At 50.7% G+C, this 26,643-nt stretch overlaps 1 protein-coding gene across 1 annotated transcript; it reads right to left on the bottom strand.

Annotated features, from left to right (window-relative positions):
- Nucleotides 1–482: 482 nt before the first annotated feature.
- On the bottom strand, nucleotides 483–26,643 carry MSLN (mesothelin). Its single transcript, XM_064152701.1, has 24 exons — nucleotides 26,619–26,643; nucleotides 25,297–25,458; nucleotides 24,556–24,758; nucleotides 23,314–23,405; nucleotides 21,468–21,598; nucleotides 20,386–20,507; nucleotides 18,736–18,907; nucleotides 17,734–17,949; nucleotides 17,464–17,634; nucleotides 15,874–16,020; nucleotides 15,530–15,579; nucleotides 13,985–14,105; nucleotides 13,553–13,638; nucleotides 12,478–12,607; nucleotides 11,489–11,679; nucleotides 10,680–10,770; nucleotides 9,477–9,588; nucleotides 9,070–9,254; nucleotides 6,889–7,035; nucleotides 6,535–6,668; nucleotides 3,927–4,051; nucleotides 2,991–3,085; nucleotides 1,660–1,849; nucleotides 483–1,046 (listed from the first exon to the last, which is right to left on the bottom strand). The coding sequence occupies exons 2-24, from the start codon at nucleotides 25,378–25,380 to the stop codon at nucleotides 952–954; spliced, it is 3,090 nt and encodes a 1,029-aa protein (XP_064008771.1). The 5' UTR covers nucleotides 25,381–25,458; nucleotides 26,619–26,643; the 3' UTR covers nucleotides 483–951.

Here is a 26,643-nt window from a genome sequence, read left to right as displayed (position 1 = left end):
TGCTGCAGGTGCCCTGCTTTAGCAAGGGGTGGGAGTTGGACTGGATGATCTCCAGAGACCCTTTCCAATCCCCACATTCTGTGCTTATCTAGTATCTCCTCCTGCAACACCTCTGCAACAGGAGTGTGTGTCTCCCTCTTAGTTGCAGACATTCTCCAAGTTGCAACATCCTCCGCAGGCTGAGGGCTGAAGGTTCAGCTCATCAGTGTTGAGTTGTCATAGTGATGAGATGCTGTGCTGAGGGTTGAGTCAAGGACTTGCCAGTGTGAAGCTAATGATTGGACTCAATGAGCTTGAAGGACTTTCATCTAAGAAATTCTGTGAGTTGTCTATATCAAAGGAAAGAACCTCAAGTTTTGGATGTTGAGTAGTCAACACCCTAGGAGAGAAACAGGAACAGCTGGGGTTTCTGACCATCTAATTTGGACTGATATCTGCAGGCATGAGGCAGCCTGAAAAGAAGACAACAGCAACTCATCAAGTTTGCTTCTGGCATCTTTTACTAGGTTCCATTCATCCTTTTACAGTCAGCTGGAACACTTCACTCCCACTCAGAAGTGCTGGCAGTACCAAGAGATAAGGCTCCTGGGGAAATGCAGCAGTTAAGATCTGGGAGAGCCAAGCTGCTCACCCTGAAACCCACCAGGGTGGTGAAGTAAAACATTGCCAGCATTTCTTGTAGGAATGTGGCTGGGTCTCACCTGGGCTTGGTCTGTACAAAAGGCAAAGATCCTGCTCTCAAGAGTGTAAATTTTTCTCTTCAGACAGAACTGGGGGTTGGGCTGAGTGATTTGAAAGGTAAAACTACCTAAAAGTGAACCCTGAACTGTGCAATAGGCACCTGGTAGCACTGAGCAGCCCCTCACCCCCCAGGGCTGACTGTCCCCAACAGGCCTTAAGGCAGGTCAGAGGCTGCTCCCTTTCATCTGGCTTCCTTTGGAGGGAAGGTCTTCATGGCAAGACAGACATCAGCAGGAAACTGCTAAGCAGAGCAGGCAGGAGGTGGAGTGCCATGGCCACAGGACCCAGAGAGGCTGAGGATGGTACTAGAAGAAAAAAAGGGGACATGAGTGCAAAGAAATCCATGGTTCAACTGTTCTCCAAGGGGGACAACAGCTCTTTATGCCACATCCAGAGAAGGTCTCTGGCTTCTAACTGATAAACAGCCAACCCTGACAGCACCACCAAGTCCTAGCCCAAATCCAGCACATGGCAGAGGAGCCAGAGCTGAGATGCTCAGCCAGTGGTGATGCTCTCAGTGACATTACAAGATTGCTTCTCACCTTGGACCTAGAATTTTCTCTGCAAGGCTTCAGGCTCCTCAGTGGAATGGAGCTTGCTACCCCTCAACACCAGGAGGTGAAGGGAGGAGGTGAGCACTGCCCAGTGTGCTTTAACAGCTGGGTAATGCCTCTGGAAGGGGTCTGCAGATTGAGAGTCTTGGCTCTCTTGGCACAAGAGCAGTCAGCAGGATATGCCAGGGCCATGCCAGAAGCTCTGCTGAGAGCAGGACCAAAGCTGCCCAAGGCCACCTCTTGCTTTCTCTCCCACAGACAACTGGAAGCACTTTGCTTCCCCATCAGGTGATTTTCCTCCTGGCTGTAGCCCCACAGAGAATCCTCAAAGCAGGACAACCAGAGGTGCTAAGGTAACACATACACTGATGTCTAGGCACAGCAAGGTTGATGTAACCTTCTTGTGTTCCCCCAGTCAGCCCAATCTGCAGCTCATCCAGTTCTGACTGTTTCTGCCTTTGGACCCACTGCCAGATGGGAGACTTGTACTGCCATTTCTTCAGGTCAGGAAGATGAACTCCCAGCAAGCCCCGAACCTCAGAAGGTGTCAGGCTCTAGGAGAAATCAAAAAGCAAGGATTAGGGATGGGAATGACACCTCTGATCTGTGAGCCACTGAGGTTTCTGTTAGCAGAAGGGTAAATGAGGAAGAAAAGTGTCTGGTGAATGGTTTCACTCGAGACAAGCTTATACAACCCTAGAATGAGTCAGGTTGGAAAGGACATCCAGAGGTCATCTAGTCCATACCCATGCAGTAAGCAGGGACATCCCCATGAGATCTTCCCTTAGGTCAGGCCACACCTTGAGTACTGTGTCCAGTTCTGGGCCCCTCAATTCAAGAGAGATGTTGAGGTGCTGGAACATGTCCAGAGAAGGGCAAGGAAGCTGGTGAGGGACCTGGAGCACAGCCCTGTGAGGAGAGGCTGAGGGAGCTGGGGGTGTGCAGCCTGGAGAAGAGGAGGCTCAGGGCAGACCTCATTGCTGTCTGCAACTACCTGAAGGGAGGCTGTAGCCAGGTGGGGTTGGGCTCTTCTGCCAGGCAAGCAGTGACAGAAGGAGGGGACACAGTCTCAAGTTGTGCCAGGGGAGGTCTAGGCTGGATGTTAGGAGGAAGTTGTTGGCAGAGAGAGTGATTGGCATTGGAATGGGCTGCCCAGGGAGGTGGTGGAGTCACCATCCCTGAAGTGTTGAAGCAAAGCCTGGATGAGGCATTTAGTGCCGTGGTCTGGTTGACTGGACAGGGCTGGGTGCTAGGTTGGACTGGATGATCTTGGAGGTCTCTCCCAACCTGGTTGATTCTATGAAGACAATGGCTCCTCAAAGAGTGTTCTGCCCTGATGGCAAGTCTCCTGAGCTCAAGAGTGAGCTCTGGGCACTGAGCTTGCTCCCAGAACTGGTGAGGTGACTGCTAACACTCAGTGAGAAGATCTGTCACATAGCTGTGCACTGGAGTCCAGTGGTCGCCTGTCTCCTGCTCCTGGCATGACTGCCATGGGAGCCTGCTCTGAAGAAATTCCCCACTAGGACTTGGCCTAACTGACTCCAAATGACATTTTGTAAGATGTCTCAGGCTGCTTCTCCACTTTGCACCAGCCTAGCATCCTTCTGAATTTGGTGGAGTGCCTCTTGAGTTAGACCAGTGGAAAAGGTGACCAAAACCAACTACTTAACATGAGAGTGAAGAGCCAAAGCTCACCATCAGAGAGTCTCTTCTCAAATTCATGAAGGTGCTGATGTTCATGTTCACATTCTTTGTGCTCAGAGCTCGGAGATCCACTGCAGGAGCACTCTCTGTGATCAGACAGAGAAAGTTTGTCACAGAATCCCCAAATCCCAAAGTGGTGAGGGTTGGAAGTGACCTCTGCAGATCATCCTGTCCAACCTCCCTGCTAAAGCAGCTTGCCAGGATCACAATACCCAGCTGGGGTTGGAATCCCAACTCCACAACCTCCGTGGGCAGCCTGCTCTAGGGCTCCAGCATCCTCAAAGCATGGAGAGCAACACTCAGAGGAGCTGATCATTATCCATCCCAGCAGTCAGTTTGCTTTTCCCTGGGATATTCTGACAAGGACTATCTGATCTGGACAACTTCCAGCCAAGCACAGAACCTTACAAAAACATTTGCTAGAACCCCAGGTTAGTTTGGGTGGGAAGGGACCTCTCAAAGTCATCTAAGTCCAATCCCCTGCAGACAGCAGGGACATCTGCAAGTAGAGCAGGTTGCTCAGAGCCCCAAACAACCTGACCTGGAACAGTTCCAGGCATGGGGCATCTCCCACCTCTCTGGGCAACCTGGGCCAACATCTCACCACCCTCAGGACAAAACATTTCTCCCTTCTCTCCAGTCTTTATCACCCTCTTTTAGTTCAAACCAGCACCCCTTGTCCTCTCCCAACAGGCCCTGCTGAAAATTCTGTCCCCAGCTTTCTTATCAGCCTCTGTAAGTCCTGAAAGACCACCAGAAGGTCTCCCTATCTACAAAGTCCTCCTTCTTATGCTACAAGTTGGGGAAAAATGAAACTTTAAACAAGTTGGCTTTGAAAATTCTCAAATCTTGGATGGTGTTTAATACCCATTCAGGCTTTGGCTCTAAGACCTCTCCTCCTTCATACCATAACTGTTCTTTACATACCAAGATAGGGTTCAATAAGTTCATAGTAAGCAGGGAAAGGCTCTCCAGAGAAAGCCCTTTTGGCTTTGGCATATAAAATGTCTTTGGTAGACTCTGAGCAGGCTGAAGGGTTCAGAGACACCAATCTGCAGGGAAAGAAAAGAGATCAAATAAGAAGATGAATACAAAGAAAAGTTGATACTATCTTCAACCTGAATAAATGCTGAGCTGCATCCAGTTCTGGAGCCACTATTCCAAGAGGGATGTGGAGATGCTGGAGTGTGTCCAGAGAAGGGCCAGGAGGATGCTCAGAGGGCTCCCAGGTGACCTTCTTGTGGCCTTCCAGGATCTGAAGGGGGGCTACAAAAAAGCTGGGGAGGGACTTTTTAGGCATCAGGGAGTACCAGGATTGGGGGGAACAGAGCAAAGCTGGAGGTGGGGAGATTCAGGCTGGATGTGAGGAGGAAGTTGTTGGGCATGAGAGTGGTGAGAGGCTGGAATGGGTTGCCCAGGGAGGTGGTTGATGCCCCATGGCTGGAGGTGTTTCAGGCCAGGCTGGATGAGGCTGTGGGCAGCCTGCTCTAGGCTAGAGTGTCCCTGGGCATGGCAGGGGGGTTGGAACTGGCTGCTCCTTGTGGTCCCTTCCAACCCTGACTGATTCTATGTTTTCAGCATCTCTCTGGGATTCTCTACTTAGGGCAGGTGACCTCCTATTCCCAGTAGGTAGAGGAGGTATGGAGAGAAACTAAGAGCCAATAAAATGGCTCAGTCCCCTGCTGAAAATCATTTTCTATGCTGTGATGGCTCTGGTGGTGTGTTCCTGTGTGACCTTCTCCAGGGGAACCAGCCTTGGCAAGGGAGTTGGGCTTGATCTCCAGAGGTGCCTTCCAACCCCTACCATTCTGTGATTCTAAGTGATAAGCTTAAGGGTTTGCAAAGTTGTTAGAGCCTCTAACCCTGCAAACATTCAAAGCCAGGCTGGATGGAGTCTTCAGCAACCTTGGCCTAGTGGGAGGTGTCTCTGGCCATGGCAGAGGGGCTGGAGCCAGAAGATCTTTAAGGTCCCTTCCAACTTAAACCATTCTAGGATTCTATGCAGTTAATTAAGTTCATTTAGCAGTCTTGCATAGGAATTCAAATTCAATTTCCTGAACACTTCAGATAACAGCATGCATGCAGACCCCATCTGCTGAGCTGCAATGAGGAGGTTCTGATTCCAAATCTTAGAATCATAGAATTGTTTTGGTTGGAAAAGCTCTCTAAGATCATCCAGTCCAATCATCAACCCAACACCACCACAGCCACTAAACCATGTCTCAGTGCCATGGCCACAGGTTTCTTGAACACCTCCAGGAATGGGGACTCCATTTCCCTGGGCAGCCTGTTCCAGTGTCTGACCACTCTTGCAGCAAAGAAATTGTTCCTAATCTCCAACTTAAGCCTCCCCTGGCAGAGTTTCAGGCCATCTCCTCTCATTCTATCATCTGATCCTCAGAAGCAGAGACCAACCTTACTCACACCTCCTGTGAACACCACCAGCCCCAGGGCTGCTCTTCTACCTTGTCAGTGTTTTGAAATCAGGAACTTTCTTCCACCTCTGCTCTTTGGCTGGGGACAATGCCAGCTGCTGGTGCTGGCCAGGATGGACTGTGGACTGGATAAGGGCCAAGGCACTCTCCTATGAGGAGAGACTGAGGGAGTTGGGGCTGTTCAGTCTGGAGGGCAGAAGGCTCCAAGGTGACCTTACTGTGAACATTTAAGTATCTCAAGGAGGCCTACAAGAAAGCTGGGAGGGACTTTTTAGGATGTCAGGTAGTGACAGGACTCTGGGGAATGGAGAATGGACCAAAGCTAGAAATGGGTAGATTCAGACTAGATGTTATGAGAAAGTTCTTCACCATGAGAGTGGCAAGACCCTGGAATTGGTTAGTGGAAGCCCCATCCCTGGAGGTGTTTAAGGCCAGGCTGGATGAGACAGCCTGATCTAGTGTGAGGTGTCCCTGCCTATGGCAGGAGGGTTGGAACTGGATGATCCTTGTGGTCTCTTCCAAGCCTGACTGATTCTATGGTTTTATGTGCCCCAGCCACCTTGAGCATCCACACACTTCTTGAACACTTCCAGTGACACCACCACCTCCCTGGGCAGCCTGTTCCAAAGCCTGACCACTCTTGCAGGAAAGAGATTGTTCTTCATGCCCAACCTAAACCTCTCCTGATGCAACTGGAGGCCATCTGTGCTCATTCTATCATCTGACACTAGAGAGAAGAGACCAACCCCTTCCTGACAGAGCAAGCAAGCTTTTAAACATGGAATCGGAGCAAGAATTGTGTCCCAGATTTCCTTTCACTGAGGGAGAGAAAAGGCAAACACTTGCTGGTGTCCCCATCAGTGCTCTTGCAAGGAGCCAAGAGCATCCCAATATGTGACTCTCAGAGTGGTTGATTTGCCATTGGAATGGGCTGCCCAGGGAGGTGGTAGAGTCACCATCCTTGGAGGTGTTCAAGCAAAGCCTGGATGAGGCACTTAGTGCCATGGTCTGGTTGACTGGCTAGGGCTGGGTGCTAGGTTGAACTGGAAGATCTTGGAAGTCTCTTCCAACTTGGTTAATTCTATGATTCTATGACTCACTTGAGGCTGTTGGGGTCTATCCTGTTCAGCTCAGTCACATTGAGAAGGCAGATGTACTTGGTGCCAATGGCATTGAGAGCAGTGGCATCCAGGGCATTCCCCAGGTCCAGGTAGCGTCTGATGGCTGCAGAAGCCTAGGAAGGACATTGAAGGTTTCCAAAAGTTAACCTGAACCAGAACTTCTGTTTCCATCCTCCAAAGTAAACCAAATGCAATCATCACATCAAGAAAGTGGAGCCATTTCACATCTATTTGTTTGGGTCGACCAGCTCTGAACCCATGACACCTGTTTGAAACCAGCAGCTCCCAGACCAGGCAGCAAAGATGGGCAGGAACACAACCTCAAACTCCTACCTGCTCTGCAGTGAGCTGATTTTTCAGGATGCCAGCCAGTGTGTCAGCTGAAGTGATGTTCCATTTGGAGATCTCCTCGGGAGTGATAAAAGAAAAGAGGGGCCCCAGCTTGGGGAACAGCCTCGCAGGATACCCATCAGGATACGTCTGTGGAAAGACTCCCTGTTACTGCTCTCAACACTCACTGGCATGCCATGCTCTTTGCAGAACTCACCTGGAAAAGCCCCAAAGCTCTGTGTGGTGCTAGGCCTGATAGGGCAAACGTGGGTTTATCCAGGTTTGCTTGCCCAGATGTGTTCCCCTGCTCCTCCCTCTGCTGGGGGAAGCAACCGTGGGAGGGGAGGGCAAAAGCCCTGGCTTTGCCTAATGCGATGAAGCCTGGCAAAGAGCCATTCTGAGTAGCTAATCTATGCCCAATGCCCCAATAGTCTCAGGCTGGATATTGATAAAAGTCATAAGCAAGCAGCATGGGGCTGCTGCTGCCTCGTTTGCATCCTGAATTTGCCTGGGGAGCTCACCAGGAACAGGCTCTAAATGCCTGCACGCAACCAGCCCGCACAGCCAGCCTGACATCGTGCTGAGACTGCACATGGTGAGACATCCTGCCTGCACCTGAGAGTCTCCTGCCAAGGCAAGAAGTCCTGGAGACACCCAGATCACCCAGAGGAGCCAGGAGACAAGGTCAGAGACTGCCTCCTTTCCCCAGAAGCCTGGGAAGAATCGGGTCTCAGTGGACGACAAGACAGAGTTCCCTGACAGTGTTTGGGCACTGTCTGGGACTGTGGCTGGCCCCCACGAGTAGGGAAATAATAAGTTTGTGAGTAAAAGCCTCTTCCAGTATAATATTTGCCACTTGAAGAAAGAAGTGCTCTAGTTTTGCCTGCTCCCTGCCTGTACAAGTTTCCAACCTGTGCGTTTTGAGCCCTGTGAATAAGTGTTCTGGTGAGTTTTAAGGTTAATAAATGGTTTTCATAGTTGGTAACAATCATCAAAATGAATACAGATGATTCATTGTGCATAACCCATCACAGTCTGCAAGGACAGCCAAGCCAGTGAGATTCCATGAACACATCTGTCCTCCTCCTGCTTGACAGCTCTGACAAGCAGGCCTTGGAGGGAGGCACCATGAGATGACTCAGCAGGTACCTGAGCAGTCAGCATGTGAAGGTTGGACTCAATGAGCTTAGAGATCTCTTCCAACCAAAACAGTTCTATGACTCAAAAGGACATTGTAGAGGGGTTGGTGCCAGTCTCTGCTCATAGGTAATTAGTGACAGAACAAGAGGGAAAGGCTTCAATCTGCACCAGGGTAGGTTTAGACTGGACATTAGGAAACATTTTGTCACAGAAAGAGCAGTCAGATGTGGGAACAGGCTGCCCAGGGAGGTGGTGGAGCCACCATCTCTGGAGGAGTTTGAAGGTCCTTTAGATGTGGTGTTTGGAGATATGGTTTAAGGGTGAACTTTGTAGAGTGGGGTCCATGGTTGGGCTTGATCTCAGAGGTCTTTTCCAACCTGAATGATTCTATGACCAGGTCAAGGAATGTGACTATTCTCCTCCAGTTGGCTGGCACTTGTGAGACCCCATCTGGATATAAGATCCAGTTTTGGGCTCTCTGGCACAAGAAAGCCTTTGACAGAGCCTTGTAAGGGATAGCAAGTCTAGTGGAGGGCCACACTGGTTGGGCAGGCTGAAGCACACAAAGTGGACTTGCAGTAGGACTGTGGGAGCCAGAATTTTAGTCTGGAGAAGATTAAGTGAGGACTTTGTTAGTCTCTTCAACTATCTGATGGGAGATTATAGGCAGGATGCAGCCACACTCTTCTGTGGTGCAGAGCAGAAGGGTAAGGGCCACTCTTTTCTGAGGTGCAGAGCAGAAGGATAAGGGCCAACAGGCAATGAGAATTCACAGTATCACAGTATCACCAAGGTTGGAAGAGACCTCACAGATCATCAAGTCCAACCCTTTACCACAGAGGTCAAGGCTAGACCATGGCACCAAGTGCCACATCCAATCCTGCATAATTCCCACTGGGCATCAAGTGATACAGATCTGCATAGTAAGTGGCCAAACACTGGAAGAGCTGCCCAGAGAGATGGTGGAGTCTCAGTCCTCTGAGATGCTTAAACTCAGCTGGACAAGTGCCTGAGCAATCTCACCAGTAGATAATCTGATATTACCTCATCCAGATGCCTCTTGAGGGCAGCTAACTGTGGGATACTGAAGGGGTACACCAGGATCTGGGTGAGGTAGTTGTCCAGAGAGACATTCTTCAGGCAGGCATGTAACTCTGCAGGTGTGTAGTCAATATTCATCATGTCATTGTTAAGAACCTCCTCAGTTATCTCCTTCCCAGGTGGGCAACCTGTTGAAGCAATTCGTCAGATGCAGGCAGTACTAAATCCTTCTGCTTCACCTTCTGGATGCTCCCTCGCTGGAGATGGGCAGGGATGCAGTGATGGCCCCACCCTCCTCCTCCTCCTCCTGCCTGACCCACCACCAAGTGCTTCACAGCTCAACTCAAGGAGACCCAGGAGGACTGGGCTCAACGCTGAGAGCAGAGGGAAGGCTGAGGAAGCTCCCATACCATCTGCTCGTCTGTGCCTGGTGGGCAGCAGTTCTTCTGCAACGCTGGCCAGCTGCTCCCTTGACAGAGGGGAATTGTGTGCAAAGGTCTTCAGCCAAAGAGTTAAAGCATTCTGCAAAGAGAAAGGCTCATCAGGAGGGTGCTGCAGGCTTGGGAAACCTACCAGCAGCACCACAGCTTCTTACCCAACTTCCCTCTTGAAGCACTACGGGCAGCAGATGTAGCCTGGAGCGCTTTGCCCGGGGAACCCAAGGCAAATGCTCAATGCTTTGATTCTCTCATAACCCCTGCCCCATAAATGGTGTCACCTCACAGAGCACTGTCACAACACTGTCACCACAACCCAACGAATGCTCCAGGCTGGGACAGCATGACTGGAAAGTGCCCAGTGGAAAATGACCTGGGGGTGCTGGCTGACAGCAGCTGAACACGAGCCAGAGTGACCATGAGGCCACCAGCATCCTGGCTTGCCTCAGGAGCAGTGTGAGCAGCAGGACCAAGGGAGGTGTTTCCCCCCTGGTATTCGGCACTGTTGAGGCCACATCTCAAATACTGAGTCCAGCTTTGGGCTCCTCGCTCCAAGAAGGAGGATTGAGCAGCTGGAGTGTGTCCAGAGAGGAGCAAAGCAGCTGGAGAACAGGTCTGGTGAGGAGCAGCTGAAGGAAGTGGGATGGTTTAGTCTGGAGAAGAGGAGGCTGAGGGGAAACTTCATAGCTCTCTATAACTCCCTGAAAGGAGGTTAGAGTGAGGTGGGAGTTGGTTTCCTCTCACTAGTATCAGGTGATAGAATGAGAGGAAATGGTCTCAAGTTGCAGCAAGGGAAGTTTAGGTTGGAGATTAGGAACTTCTTTTTGCTGCAAGAGCGGTCAGGGATTGGAGCAGGCTGCCCAGGGAGGTGGGGGAGGCACCATCCCTGGAGGCGTTCAAGAAACATGTGGCCGTGGCCCCTGGGGAGAATTGATGGTGGTGACAGGTTGATGGTTGGACTTGATCTTAGAGGCCTTTTCAAACCTTGTCCACCTCTGGTACTCATCCAACAGTTGGAGGAAGATGACAGTGATCTAGATTTGCAGTTCCAGGCTGTCAGCTTGATCAAGTCCCACTTCTCATAGACCATCCAGCCCCTTTGTTTGAACAACCTCCATCATGCTTCTTCTGTCCTGCAGGACCCAGCAGTGCCTCCCACCTCTGTGAATAACCTACCTTGGGGATCCTCTGCAAGATGCTGTGATCAAACACAGGAATCAAGCCACTGAGCTCATTCAAGGTAAAAGCTGACCACACTTCAGGAGGCCTGCACAGAAAAAAATAGCAGGGATCAGCTCTCCAGGATGGACAAAGCACAAAAACCACCTTAAGAGCCGCCAGGATTATGTCCTTGTAACACCTGAAGTGAAAAAAACAGAGAGACTTAAATCCTAATCCTTCTCAAACACTCCCTGTCACACAACACTTCATTCCACCAGAGCATGAATGAGATGAGAAAATGGCATTTAACAAAGTCACTTCTTTCATCAGCATGAATTTCTGTTGCTTGCTATCACCTAACTCATTATCAGGATCTAGGGATTTGATAGAGGAAAGGTAAATATTCTGCCTCCCTGGACAACATCTCTGTTAGATCCAGCCAGGGATCTGTCAAGCACCTGGCAGTTGGACAGCTAGAAAGGGAATGTGTTCTGCAAGTCAACAACAAACAGCTCAAGCTCACTCATGCTCTTCAGGACCATCTCAGACAAGTTTGGTTAATAAAAGGCAGAGCAAAGGAAAGGATTTTACTAAGTAAAGCAGGTGAAACAGAGAATTCTGAGGAGTGTTGAGTGGAATTCCAGCCAAAACCTTCCAGCTGAAAGATACTCAAATAAAACAATGAGAAAGCCCAGTGGGAAAATCAAAGGCAGTGAATGGAGTGTTTGATTGACCTGCTTGAGTGGAGTTCACTCAGGGCTTAATAGGACAAAGGTTTTGGTCAAGGGAACTGTTGTACTGATGCCCAGAAGAAAGACTCATACCCAAAGGTAGTGTTACCGCTGCTGATGACACTCCTAATGGCCTCTTCTTGGTCAGGCAGGAAGGAGTCACACTGCCTTAAGTGCTTCAGCAGGTTGCTGCCAGGACTTCTAATGTACTCCCCACCCAGGTCACAGACCAGGTGGCCCAGAATCGATGCGTTCTCCTCAGTCACCTGGGTGCCAGGAATCTTCTGCAGTGACACAAGGCAGAGGTGTTAAACAGAGCTGGGTGCTGCTGCAGAAAGAGAAGTGGTGGAGCCTCCAAGCTGGGAAGTGTTCAAAGCCACCTTGGATGCAAGCTTGGACAGCCTGGTCCTGTAGGACACAGGGGACCACAGTTGGGGAGCTGTACAGTTCTGGAGTCCACAACACAAGGAGGACATGGAACTGTTGGAGCCAGTCCAGGAGGCCACAAAGATGCTCAAAGGGCTGAAGCAGCTCTGCTGTGAGGACAGGCTATGAGAGTTGGGGCTCTGCAGCCTGGAGAAAAGAAGGCTTTGAGGAGACCTTGGAGTGGACTTCCAGTGTCTGAAAGGGGCCTGAAGGAGGGCTGGGAAGGGACTATTGACAAGGTCTTGTAATGACAGGATGAGGAGGAATGGGTTTAAACTGGCAGAGGGGAGATTGAAACTGGATGTCAGGAAGAAGTTCTTTCCAGTGAGGGTGGTGAGACACTGGCACAGGTTGCCCAGGGAGACTGTGGAGCACAGAATCACAGAATGTGATCTATGATCTATGATGTGCTCTATGATCACATTCTGTGATTCACAACCTCCCTTGATGTGTTTAAGGCCAGGTTGGATGAGGCCTTGAGTGACCTGTTCTAGTGCAAAGTGCCCTTGCCTATGGCAGAGTTTGGAACTGGATGAGCTTTGTAGTCCCTTCCAATCTAAACCATTCTATCTTTAAGGTTCCTTCCAACCCAAGGCATTCTTTGACTCCTGAAGCCCAAGCCCAGCCCTGTGCAGAGCTGTCTGCTCCCCACTTACCAAACATGCCAAAGCCTCCAAGAGCAGCTCCTTCCGCTGGGATGATTCTCTTGGCAGAACATCAAGATTGGCTTCACCAATGTTAGCAAAGAACTGCACACAGCTTCCTGTGGCTGCATAGTCTGAAGGACTGGAAAGACAAATGCTCTCAATTCTAGTGAATGATACCAAACATCTGGTCAGGTGTAAGACTGTTCAGTGTGTGCTGTACCCAAGCCTTCTCTTCAGCCTGGAGAAGAGGAGGCTTCCAGGAGACCTTGTAGTAGCCTTCCAGTACTTGAAAGGGCCTACAGGAGGGCTGGGAAGGGACTATTGAAAAGGTCTTGGATTGACAGGATGAGGAGGAATGGGTTTAAACTGGCAGAGGGGAGACTGAAACTGGGTGTTAGGAAGAAGTTCTTTCCAGTGAGGGTGGTGAGACACTGGCACAGGTAGCCCGGGGAGGCTGTGGAGCACAGAATCACAGAATGTGATCATAGAGGGTTATTCTTCCGCTGTATTCAGCACTGGTCAGGCCACACCTTGAGTCCTGTGTCCAGTTCTGGGCCACTCAATTCAACAGAGATGCTGAGATACTGGAATGTGTCCAGAGAAGGGCAACAAAGGTGGTAAGGGGCCTGGAGCACAAATCCTATAAGGAGAGGCTGAGGAAGCTGCAGCCTGGAGAAGAGGAGGCTCAGGGGGAACCTCATTGCTGTCTACAGCTCCCTGAAGGGAGGCTGTAGCCAGGTGGGGTTGGTCTCTTCTGCCAGGCAAGCAGCAACAGAACAAGGGGACACAGTCTCAAGTTGTGCCAGGGGAGGTCTAGGCTGGATGTTAGGAGGAAGTTGTTGGCAGAGAGAGTGATTGGCATTGGAATGGGCTGCCCAGGGAGGTGGTGGAGTCACCATGCCTGGAGGTGTTGAAGCAAAGCCTGGATGAGGCACTTAGTGCCATGGTCTGGTTGACTGGACAGGGCTGGGTGCTAGGTTGGAGTGGATGATCCTGGAGGCCTCTTCCAACCTGGTTGATTCTATGATTCTTTTTTTTGCCACTAAATACTAAGGTGACAACACGAAAACGGTTGCCTGCTTACCTTAAAAACAGCAGCAGCTCCTTAGGATAGCTGTCCAAATCCTTGGGAATCCCATGCAGTGTCACCAACTTCACTAAGCAGCTCAGCTGAAAGGACACCACAGTTCACATCCAAGAGAGAAACCAGTGGGAAAACGTAAGGAGAGACAAACAGAGAGATTTTACTCTGCTCCAGTGTGAGAGGGGAAACAAAACAAAACCAAACCAACAGTACAGACAGAAATCAGAGGGTTTAGCTCCTGAGAAACCTGCCAGTTGGGGGTTGACTTCTCCTGTGTCCAAGGAAATTCAGCACTGTGGGATGGAGACCTAAACCCATTTAGGTTTGTTCTAGTCCCTTAAGCTGACAGTGCTTCTGTTCTTGCTGAGCAACCCTTGCTGCTACCTCCATGACAGTACCAAACACAGCAGACTGCAAAACATGGGCACTCACCTGGTCTTCTCCTAGCTTGACCTCCTTCTTCTTCATGACTTTGGCCAGCTCCTGAAATCTTTCTGCTTCTGTCTGGTTGGCAGCTGCACATGTGAAGCCTTGGAGGACTGACTGGGAAAGCCTGAACATTTCCAGGAGGCAAACCAGAGGGGCCAAGACTTTAGGAGACAATTCAGCTCTGTTCTCCCACATATTAATGGCACATAGGGCAAGCAGGATCCTCCCCTATTGTCAAAGCTTAATGCTCTCCAAACTCCTCCCCTTAAATACTGCTGCTCTTGACCTGTGCTGGGGAGTAAGAAATAAACCTCATGGAATCATAGAACAGTTGTAGAGGGAAAAGACTTCTAAGATCAAGTCCAACCATTCTCTAGCTCTACCAAGGCTTGTGCTAAACCATCTCCTTCAGAAACACACCTCTGCCTCTTTTAAAATACCTCCAGGGAGGTGTTTTAAACTGGGCAGCCTGTTCCAGTGTTGGAGATCTCTTGCAGTGAAAAGGTTTCTTCTAAGAGTCAACCTAAACATTCCCAGAGGCAGCTTCCTCTCATTTTATCACCTACTACTAGGGAGAAGAGACCAACCCCAAGCTAGCCCCAGCCTCCTTTCAGGGAGCTGCAGAGAGCCAGAAGGTCTCCTCTCAGCCTCCTTTTCCCCAGGCTGAACAACTCCAGTTCCCTCAGCTAGAGATCTGTAGTGGAAGTAGAAATGCAGGGGCAAACTCTCCCCCCTCCAGCCAGCATTGCTGTATCCTGCACTACAAGAGGAGTCTCTTCCCTGTGCTTCCAGCAAAGTGAAATGGAGTTGTGCATATCTTACTAAGGACTTGTGTCCAGTTCTGAGCCCCTCAATTCAAGAAAGATGTTGAGGTGCTGGAACATGTCCAGAGAAGGGCAACAAAGCTGGTGAGGGGCCTGGAGCACAAATCCTATGAGGAGAGGCTGAGGGAGCTGGGGGTGTGCAGCCTGGAGAAGAGGAGGCTCAGGGGTGATCTTATTGCTGTCTACAACTACCTGAAGGGGCATTGTAGCCAGGTAGGGGGTGGCCTCTTCTCCCAGGCAACCAGCAATAGAACAAGGGGACACAGTCTCAAGTTGTGCCAGGGTAGGTCTAGGCTGGATATTAGGAAGAAGTTCTTCACAGAGAGAGTGACTGGCATTGGAATGGGCTGCCCAGGGAGGTGGTGGAGGCACCGTCCCTGGGGGTCTTCAAGCAAAGCCTGGATGAGGCACTTAGTGCCATGGTCTGGTTGATTGGTTAGGGCTGGGTGCTAGGTTGGACTGGCTGATCTTGGAGGTCTCTTCCAACCTGGTTGCTTCTGTGTGGATCTTCTATGTGGATTCTATGTGAATCTTCACCACTGAACATCCTGGGATAGCTCAGGGGGAAGGCCTTAAAACTTGAACTGTAAATTGAGTTTTATGGGGAAGCTTCTGCTGTGAAGCCAGCAGGATGCTGATGCTGGCTCCAAAGGAAACACAGAAGTCACAGAGCCAAAGCAAGCACAAACGTGGGCACAGTGGAAGGAGGGAAGAAAAATGCTACCTGCTGAAGTCAGGCTCTGCCTTTATCACATCACTGAAGAACATGGCAGCCTGTGAAGCAAAGCCAGAGCATCAGTGGTTTAAATCAGGTTCCTCTGCAACGTTTTAGCTGCATCTCTTTCTCTAGAGCCTTTCCAGACCTGCCTGGGCATTGTCATCCTGTGTGACCTGCTTTGGCTGGCCCTGCTTTAGTGGGGCAGGGTGGATTAGATGAGCTCCAGAGGTCCCTTCCAATCCCCCCCACCAAGCTGAGACTCAGGGGTTTTTGCAGAACAGACTCCTCCCTCTGCAGAGCCCAAGGCTGACACCAAGGGGTAAGAAGCCCCCAAGCCACTGGCTCCTTACCTGTTCTCGAGTCCAGGTTTTACTGTTGAGCTCCTGGATATTGGGCTTCTCTTCCCCAAAAACAAGCAGTGCTTTTGGAATGTACCTGGCCAGAGCATCAGGGATGTGTCGAACCAGGTCAGCAGGGTGGCTTACACTGGAGGAAACCTTTGATGGGACAAAAAGAACCCCCCCCCCCCAGCACGTTATTCAAACACTGTGCCTAAAGCAAACAGCCAGACAGTTGCTGGAGGAGCAAGGGCAAACTGGAGAGAAGCCAGGCAAATTCCCCTGCTGATCATCTGGCCAGCTCTTGGACACTTAACACCATGAAACACTTCCTGTTTGACACAGGCATCAAGAGAACTCCTGGGAGCTAATACCTGGGGTCCTGATCAGCAGGAACAATTCTGCCTCTTAGCAGCTCCTCAGCTCCCGGCTCTGTGCCCTAAAGATGTTTAACTTGCTGGGAGGGAGGGACATGTCTTTCCTCTCTGGCAGCTCAAGTCACATCTCAGCTTGCCTAAGGCACACTGCAGAGCAATCGTGGGCTCAATCAGATGGCATTTCCCTGCTGCTTCACACAGGGACATGCTGCAGGCAGGGCCTCTGGTGCCCAAGGCACCTCAGAGCCTTTCCTGCCAGAGAGAAGATGAGTAACCATGAGTCTGGATGCTACCCAAGCAACTTGAAGGAGAAAATCAAGGTGAGAAAAGAGGCAAAAGGATGCCCAAATCCTAGACAAGCATAAGGGGGAATCAAATAACATGCAGCAACAAGGGACTGCCTAAGCCACCTGCTCTTCTCACATGGCCATAAAGGATCACTCTGCCCTGCAAGGGACTGCCTAAGCCACCTGCTCTTCTCACATGGCCCTAAAGGATCACCCTACCCTCCAAGGGACTGCCTAAGCCACCTGCTCTTCTCACATGGCCATAAAGGATCACTCTACCCTGCAAGGGACTGCCTAAGCCACCTGCTCTTCTCACATGGCCATAAAGGATCACTCTACCCTGCAAGGGACTGCCTAAGCCACCTGCTCTTCTCACATGGCCCTAAAGGATCACTCTACCCTGCAAGGGACTGCCTAAGCCACCTGCTCTTCTCACATGGCCCTAAAGGATCACTCTGCCCTGCAAGGGACTGCCTAAGCCACCTGCTCTTCTCACATGGCCCTAAAGGATCACTCTGCCCTGCAAGGGACTGCCTAAGCCACCTGCTCTTCTCATATGGCCCTGAAGGTCCAGTTTGCCCTGCAAGGGACTGCCTAAGCCATCTTCCCTGCTGATGTGTTCCTATTCCAAGTCATGACAATGGCCCTTCTCTGAGAGCATCTTTTCAAGTTCCTGGGGAGCAGTCTCCAGGACCACCCTGCAAGCCAGCAGCCTCTTCTGCCCAACAGGCTGTCAGGATGCACTGGCTGGCAGCCCAGGACACACAGAGTGACAGGCACTCGAGATGTTTGTCCTACTGCACACTGTGTGGCAACAACAAACAGCCTGAAAGGAAGGCTGCCAGGGGGATGTCAATGCCTGGCACCAGGCAAACAGTGTCCTTAGCTCTGCCTCACAGGAGGCTTTGCCAGTTTAGGAAGCCTGAAGAAAGCTTCACCTTTTCCACAAGTGTCATCTTCAGGGCAGAGGGCAGGGCCTCTATCTGCTGGACAAACTTGGGCAACTGAATGGCTTCCAAGATGACTTCTGGAGGCAGACTTCGAAGCGTGGTGCTGTTGAGGCCAGCCACCAAGCTCCCCAGCTCTGCCAGGCTCTGTCCATCTGAGATCTGAAAGGCACCAAATGCAGCCATCAGCAAGTGAAGGGCCAAAAATTATTTGCTTGCAGTGAGCCATAGCAGGTGTCTGGGCAGCCTCATTCTGTGTACCTGATAGCCAGAGCTGAGCAGTTTGTTGATAATGCTGCTGGACTGCTCAGCATTCCAGCCATGAACTTCACTCAGGGCAGGAAGAGATGCTTCAAGGTCTTGATCACTGATGCTGTTCTCAATGTGAGCTATGGACAGGCCAGCTGCAGCTTGGCCCAAGGCATGCAGGACTGCAGCAGGGAAATGCTCAAACTTCCTCACCAGAGAGGATGCAACCTGAAAAAGGTCCCAGGCAGACAGAAAAGCAAGTCAGAGGAGCAATGAGGTGAGCTTAGTAGATCCTACAGCCTTTGGATGTCTTAAATCACTCTGACTTGTGTGATAAAGCCTGGTGTTGGGCTGACTCCATGCACTGGGACTTTGCTGATGGTGAAAGTCCAGCCACATGCCACAGTAAAAGCAGCAAGATGACCCAGAGCAGTGGTCACAGCAGGAGGAGGCTCACAAATTTTGGCTAGGTGAATGTTTAACAGAGTTTTGGAGCTGGGCAGGAGATTAGATCAGGTCCCTCAGCCCAAGGAGGACATTGAGGGGCTGGAGTGAGTCCAGAGAAGAGCAACAAAGTTGGTGAGGGGTCTACAGAATAAACCTGGTGAGGAGCAGCTGAGAGAATTGGGGTTGTTCAGCCTGGAATAAAGGAGGCTGGGGAGAGAGCTTTTGTCTCTCTACAACTCCCTGAAAGGAGGCTGATGCCAGGTGGGGATTGGTCTCTGCTCCCAAGTACAGAGGTGACAGAATGAGAGAAAACAACCTCAAGTTGCCCCAGGGGAGGTTTGGGTCAGACATGAGGAACAATTTCTTCCCCTTGAGAGTTGTCAAGGCCTGGAACAGGCTGCCCAGGGCAGTGGTGGAGTCTCCATCCCTGGAGGCATTTCATAGCTGTGGAGATGTGGTGCTGAGGGCCATGGTTTAGTGGTGACCTGGCAGTGCTGGGGTAAGGGTTGGACTCCAAGACCTTAGAGGTCTCTTCCAACCAAAATGACTCTGTCATCCTGTGATTACCTGCAGTTCCTCTCTGGTCAGGGAGGAGGGAGCTCTCCCTCCAGTTACTCCTCTGCGTGTCAGGTTCCATGGGCAGTTCTTGGTGATCCTCTGGGCCAAGCTCAGAGCCTCAGCTCTGCTCAGGTTGCTCACTGCTGGGGGGCTCAGGTAGCAAACAAATCTGTCTGGAAGACTACAGGTGGGAGACAAGGAGGAGAGGTTGTCAGTGTGACACACAGGGACTGTGCCAGATCTTTGCTCTGTTCCAAAGGATGCCTTTTTTTGGTGCATGTTTCCTCTGATGATGCTGACACTCCTGCTTCCAGATAGCACTCTAGTGCTGTCTGGAAGCTCAAGTGCTGAATGTCAAAAGTACTGGGTTCTGTTTTGGTCCCCTCACTCCAAGAAGGACATTGAGTTGTTGGAGTGTGCCCAGAGAAGGGCAATGAAGCTGGTGAAAGGCCTGGAGAACAGGTCTAGTGAAGAGCAGCTGAGGGACCTGGAGTTGTTTAGTTTGGGGGAAGAGGCTAAACCAGACCAATGGGAGACCTCATTGCCCTGAGAGGAGATAGGAGAGAGCTGGGGGTTGGTCTCAGTCTCTTCTCCATCATATCAGGTGATAGAAGAAGAGGAAACAGCATGAAACTGTGCCAGGGGAGGATTAAGTTGGATATTAGGAGCTGCATTTCTCCTGCAAGAGTGGGCAGGGATTCATAGAATCACAGGATCAGTCAGGGTTGGAAGGGACCACAAGGAGCAGCCAGTTCCAACCCCCCCTGCCATGCCTAGGGACACCCTACCCTAGAGCAGGCTGCACACAGCCTCACCCAGCCTGGCCTCAAACACCTCCAGCCATGGGGCCTCAACCACCTCCCTGGGCAACCCAGTCCAGCCTCTCACCACTCTCCTGCTCAACAACTTCCTCACAGCCAGTCTGAATCTCCCCACCTCCAGCTTTGCTCCATTCCCCTCAGTCCTCTCACTCCCTCATGGCCAAAAAAGTCCCTCCCACCTTTTTTGTAGGCCCCTTCAGATCTTGGAAGGCCACAAGAAGGTCACCTGGGAGCCTCCTCTTCTCCAGACTGAACAGCCCCAACTCTTTCAGTCTGTGCTCACAGCAGAGCTGCTGCAGCCCTCTGAGCATCCTCATGCCCTTCTCTGGACACACTCCAGCATCTCCACACCCCTCTTGTCATAGTGGCTCCAGAACTGGCACAGGCTGCCCATGGGGCTGGTGGAGTCCCCATCCCTGAAGGCATTCAAGAAACCTGTGGCCATGGCACTTTGGGACACAGTTTAATGACCATGGTGGTGTCGAGTTGGTGATCTCAGAGGGCTTTTCCAATCAAAACTCTTCTAAGGTGACCTTTTGGTGATCAGTTGGTGGCTGGCACTGCATAATGGCCAATTCCCAAGACCTGGAAATCACATTCTGGCCCTCTCCAAAGTCAAGTGCAATACAAGTGTTTGAGGAACAAAAGAAAAATGCTTTGAAACTTCCATGAGAGCATCCATCAGAATCACCACTCAACAGCCTGTTGAGTGGCTCCATGCTAAACCATAAACCATGGTTAAGGGTTGGACTTAAAGGTTGGGTCTTAAAGGCTTTCTCCAGCCTAACTGATTCTGTGTTTCTGTGATTCAGGGAGGAGATGGGATCAGGTCTCGTACCTTGACAAGGGGAAATCAGGTGCAGAGGTCAGCAGGGAGGTGTAGTACACAGCAGTCTGCCAGAGCAAGGTGAGGTTGCTGATCATCTGCAGATTGACTGGATCCCTGGCAAAGGTTTGAAGCTGAAAGTGTTGACATAGGGGGGAAAAAACACACCAAAAATAACTTAGATACAGGTTTGGGACAGTTGGAACAATCCTCACCTCAAGCAGCAAGGGGGTTCTAAATCCCCACCTCAAGCAGTGAGGGGGGTCTACATCCCCACCTCAAGCAGAAAAATCCCCACCTCAAGCAGCAAGGGGTTATAAATCCCCACCTCATGCAGCAAGGGGTTCCTACATCTCCACCTCAAGCAGCAAGGGGGTTCTACATCCCCACCTCATGCAGCAAGGGGTTATAAATCCCCACCTCAAGCAGCAAGGGGGTTCTACATCCCCACCTCATGCAGCAAGGGGGTTCTACATCCCCACCTCATGCAGCAAGGGGGTTCTACATCCCCACCTCAAGCAGCAAGGGGGTTCTACATCCCCACCTCATGCAGCAAGGGGGTTCTACATCCCCACCTCAAGCAGCAAGGGTTTTTTTCCCCACCTGTTTTGAAAGCTGAGAGGTTGATGAGGACATTTATGTGTTTTGTTTGCAGGTCAGATCCTGAGACCTTGCTTATTTTTGCACTCTGAGGGCATGCAGGCCTCTCCACAACTGTGTAAGGCACAAAAGTAGGAGAGTTGCTGAAGGACATGGTCCTGCCCCTACAGCCCTGCTCAGATGTGCAACCAATTCACTCTAAACCGGGCCCAGACATTGGTCCAGTCTTGAGATGAAGTTTGGATTTGCCACCCACCCCTGCTTATTGACTCCAGTTTGCTTTGTGCACAATGACCTGTATGAAACCAACTTCTGTGCTACTTTTTCTCACCAGAAGGAATCAAGATTTGGCCTAACAATCAGGGTTGAAGGGGTGGTCCAGCATAAATAGAGAAGAGAACTGTTCCTGCTGTCAGCATCTGCATGACTTCAAGGCAGGGCAGGGAGATGATCTTTCCCAGGCACAGAGGATTTGGGCTTTTTACTGCACTTACTGTTGATTCATCACCAAAAAGCTGCAGGTCTCCAACAGTAGCATGCTCCAAGAAGGATCCAACATAGTTTTTAAACCAAGCAGTGGAATTCAGACTTGGGATGTCTGCGCTGTAGCATTTCTGGTTTGATCCTGCAGAACGGGCAGGGAGATAAAAGCAGTGACTTGCAGTGTGACAGGGAGTCAGTGGGGGTTGGAGACTTTCAGATGCAGAACAGGCTTCACTCTGTCAAAGGCCTCAGTCAGCAGAGAGCTCCCTAAGTGCCTCTGATCATTCATCAGGCTCCCATCCATGTGCTGGTTGGATTACAGACACACATGGGACAGGTCAGATGCCTCACGCTTTCACAGCCCTCCAAAGACCTCTTGCCAGTCTCCTTCTTCCTACACAAAAGAAAGCCCTCCAAAGACCTCTTACCAGTCTCCTTCTTCCTACACAGAAGGAAGCCCTTCAAAGATCTCTTACCAGTCCCCTTCTTCCTACACGGAAGGAAGCCCTCCAAAGACCTCTTGCCAGTCTCCTTCTTCCTACACAAGAGAAAGCCCTCCAAAGATCTCTTGCCAGTCTCCTTCTTCCTACACAGAAGAAAGCCCTCCAAAGATCTCTTGCCAGTCTCCTTCTTCCTACACAGAAGAAAGCCCTCCAAAGATCTCTTGCCAGTCTCCTTCTTCCTACACAGAAGAAAGCTCTCCAAAGATCTCTTACCAGTCCCCTTCTTCCTACACAGAAGAAAGCCCTCCAAAGATCTCTTGCCAGTCCCCTTCTTCCTACATGAAAGGAAGCCCTCCAAAGATCTCTTACCAGTCCACTTCTTCCTACACAGAAGAAAGACCTCCAAAGATCTCTTACCAGTCCCCTTCTTCCTACATGGAAGGAAGCCCTCCAAAGATCTCTTGCCAGTCTCCTCCTTCCTACATGGAAGGAAGCCCTCCAAAGATCTCTTGCCAGTCTCCTTCTTCCTACATGGAAGGAAGCCCTCCAAAGATCTCTTGCCAGTCTCCTTCTTCCTACATGGAAGGAAGCCCTCCAAAGATCTCTTGCCAGTCTCCTTCTTCCTACATGGAAGGAAGCCCTCCAAAGATCTCTTACCAGTCTCCTTCTTCCTACATGGAAGGAAGCCCTCCAAAGATCTCTTGCCAGTCTCCTTCTTCCTACATGGAAGGAAGCCCTCCAAAGATCTCTTGCCAGTCTCCTCCTTCCTACATGGAAGGAAGCCCTCCAAAGATCTCTTGCCAGTCTCCTTCTTCCTACATGGAAGGAAGCCCTCCAAAGATCTCTTGCCAGTCTCCTTCTTCCTACATGGAAGGAAGCCCTCCAAAGATCTCTTGCCAGTCTCCTTCTTCCTACATGGAAGGAAGCCCTCCAAAGATCTCTTACCAGTCTCCTCCTTCCTACACAGAAGAAAGCCCTCCAAAGACCTCTTGCCAGTCTCTCTTTTCCTACCTGCCAAAGACTTTTCTCCAGGACAGGGCATTTTTTTGCATGCCAGCTCCTGCCTGGAGACAGAATTGTGCCTTAGCTGGGTCCCCTTTCTGAACAGAATCCTGTAGCTCTCAGAACCAAAGCCTGCAGCACTCTTTCACAACAAAAGCAGCAAGTGCCATGTAAGCCAGCACAGGGCTGATGGATTACTAATCCTGGAGTCATGAAGCCTTCAGGCAGGAAAACCATTCCTGCAACCAGCCAGCAGTGTCATAGTCCCAGTTTCTTTCCACTGGAGAGACAACAGAAATGCACAAGGAGGTCTGTGAAGCCTCAGCCTTGTAAGAGATCACAGTTAATCCTGCAGCATGCAGCAGTGGCTTCAAGCTTTCCTTGGTCTCTGAAAGAAAAGCAAATCATTTACCATCCTGGAGGAGGTAGGATTTGATGGCAGCATAGAGGCTCCTCTGCTCTTCCACTGGAAGGTCAGGATATATGCCACTGAGGGCAGCAACTCTGAGGGTGAAGAAGAAAGGCAGACATCTCAAACAGGGATCCCACACCATCCTGCTCTTGTGAGACCCCCACCTCAATCCTACGTCCACTGCTGGTGCCCCCCAGCATAAGGAGGACATTGAATGGTTGGAGTGGGTCCAGAGGAGGCCATAAAGGTGGTCACAGGGCTGGAGCACCTTCCCTCTGGGGATGGGCTGAGATAACCAGGGTTGTTCAGCTTGGAGAAGAATAAGCTCCAGGGACACCTTAGAGCAGCCTTCCAGTATCTGATGGGGCTACAGGAGAGCTGAGGAGGGACTTCTGACAAGGGCTTGTAGTGACAGGAGGAGACAAAATGGATTTGAGCTGGCAGAGAGGAGAATTAGACCAGAGATTAGGAAGAAATTCTTTGCAGTGAGGGTGGTGAGACACTGGCACAGGTTGCCCAGGGAGGCTGTGGCTGCTCCCTCCCTGGAGGTGTTCAAGGACAGGTTGGATGAGGCCTTGAGCAACCTGTTCTAGTGGGAGGTGTCCCTGCCTATGGCTGGGGGCTGGAACTAGACAGTTTTCCAGGTCCCTTCCAACCCAACCCATTCTAGGATTCTGTGATTCTCTTGGCAATAGAGATGAAGTTGTGGCTGGATTCTCACAGAACTGGATGCTACTTTAAGAGCCACAGCCTCAGCCAGCCTGGCCTTAAACACCTCCAGCCATGGGGCCTCAACCACCTCCCTGGGCAACCCATTCCAGCCTCTCACCACTCTCATGCTCAACAACTTCCTCCTCATGTCCAGTCTGAACCTACCCACCTCCAGCTTTGCTCCATTCCCCCCAGTCCTGGCACTCCCTGAGAGCCCAAAAAGTCCCTCCCCAGCATTTTTGTAGGCCCCCTTCAGATCCTGGAAGGCCACAAGAAGGTCACCTGGGAGCCTCCTCTTCATGTGCCTCTTCAAAGCCACCAGTGTGACTCCCCTCCACAGCACCCCCATGACTATCAGGGGGCAGTGACTGATGCTGAGGACCGGTCACAGGCTCAGCAGGAGTGTTACACAGCCTTGTCTGGGCCCCCAAGGGTGCACAGCCCTTAGAGGGTTTATGCCCTTGCTTTGGGGGGGCTGAGTAAGGAGCCCTTTCCTGCCTCCCAACCAAGATGCTTGTGCCCAGCACTTACATCACCTGAAAGGTCTCACACAACACATTTTTGGCATGGAGACAAGCAGCAACCTTGGGCTCAGCCAGGAATGGCTGAAGCCCATGGTGGACCCATTGAGACAAGACAGGTGGGCTGGCAATATCAGGTACTTGTAACATCTTCTCCCACAGGCCATTGATGAAGATCATGTTCCACTCAAGAGAAAGAGGCACATGAGAAAACTGAAGGCAAGAGAAGAGATGCATGGATTCAAGTGAAATGGACTTCTACCCAAGCAATAACATAAATCCATGTGAATCTGAACAGTAGGGGCAGAATCACCCCTAAAAACCACCTCTCTCTGCCTGGTGACTCTCCCACCACTGCAACATTCAATCAATTCATGTCCAGGCAGCCTGTAACTCACACTGCAACCCCAGAATAGGGTTGCCACTGCAATTAGCAACAGCAACCTGAACTCATGGCTTTGATTTCTGTCTTCCCAGCACAGAACTCTGCTGTATTGGTGGAGATCTGGGGATTTCTATGAAATAAGGTGTCCCATTTGTGGGAACATTCAAGGTGAAGTTGGACAGGGGGCTCTCAGCAACCTCATCTAGTTGCAGATGTCCCTGCTGACTGCAAAAGTGTTGGACTAGATGACAAAAGGTCCCTTCCAACCCAACCCATTCTAGGACTGTCTGAGAGGTTAAAAACAAGGTAATGATGATTAAAGCATTAAACTACAGGTGAGCAAACAGTTGGCTCTGTGATACTCACCCGCTGGCTGAACCTAGTCAGGGCAGCTACAAGCTTCTTGGTATCATATTTGGAAAAGAACAAGATGGAATATTCTGGATCCATGGCACTGGCAGGTTTAGGGGCAAGGCAGGAATATAAGGCTATGAGGAAATCATCCTGAAGATCCTGGAGCCAAGCACTCTGGAAAAGAGAAGGGAGGTGTTCAAGAAAAGCCTGGATGAGGCAGCTGGTGCCATGGTCTAGTTGATTGGACAGGGCTGGGTGCTAGGTTGGACTGGATGATCTTGGAGGTCTCTTCCAACCTGCTTGATTCTATGGTTCTAAATGCACAGAGAGATATAGGAAGGTGTGTGCAATGTTTGGAGATGCTGCAGCATTTCATCTCCCTCAGGGATGCTTCATCAGCCCACCTACACGGCAGCAGTCAGCACTTGGAGGTGAGGAAACCTGTTGAGAGCCAGAATAAAATCCAGGCTGGTACTGCCTTGAAGCAAGTCTAAACTTAACCCAATTCCAAATGTTGGATCCTTCTGTTGCTCTAATCTGTGCTTCCCCTCCTCTTTAAAAACACTTCATTCAAAATGAGTTCCCATAATATATATATATTTATATCTTTAAAAGGCTGTTTAAACAAAGTGCAAACCTCCCCAGGCAGCTTTCTCATTCCAGAAACATTGTTTTCAGTACAAACCAACCACTCACTAATAAATATCTGCAGGAATGACCTCTTGCTGTCAGAAACACTTCTAGGAAAACCCAACCTGCTGCCAGTGCAGCTGACAGAATGAAGTCATTTCAGATAGAAGTGGCACCAGCATCAGAGAAAACAGCACAGGAGAGATAGGGATCTGTTGGAGCAGGGCTAAAGGACGTCACAGTGAAGGGAGGGCTGGAAACTCTCTGCTGTGAGGCAAGGCTGAGAGAGTTGGGGTTGTCTGGCTTGGAGAAGAGAAGGTTCTGAGGAGACCTTCTGGTGGCCTTTCAGTGTTTAAAAGGGGCTGAGCAGAAAGCTGGGGACAGAGTTTTGAGCAGGGCTTGTGGTGACAGGGCAAAGAGTGATGGTTTGAACTAAAAAAGGGAGGTTCAGACCAGAGAGAAGGAAGAAATTTTTGCCCCTGAAGGTGACAAGATCCTGGCCCAGGGTGCCCAGAGAGGTGGTGGATGCCCCATCCCTAGAACCACTCCATGTCAGGTTGTTTGGGTCTCTGAGCAGCCTGCTCTAGTTGGAGATGTACTCTGCTGACTGCAGGGGGTTGGCACTGGATGAGCTTTAAAAGGTTCCTTCCCACCCAAACCAGTCTATAAAGCACAGCAGCCCATGAGAAGGACACTGCCATTACCTGTGCACAGGCATATTGACCAAAA

Source organism: Pogoniulus pusillus, chromosome 13 (genome assembly GCF_015220805.1).
Source record: "Pogoniulus pusillus isolate bPogPus1 chromosome 13, bPogPus1.pri, whole genome shotgun sequence".
Lineage (NCBI taxonomy): Eukaryota > Metazoa > Chordata > Aves > Piciformes > Lybiidae > Pogoniulus > Pogoniulus pusillus.
This window is presented reverse-complemented; position numbering and strand designations above follow the sequence as displayed.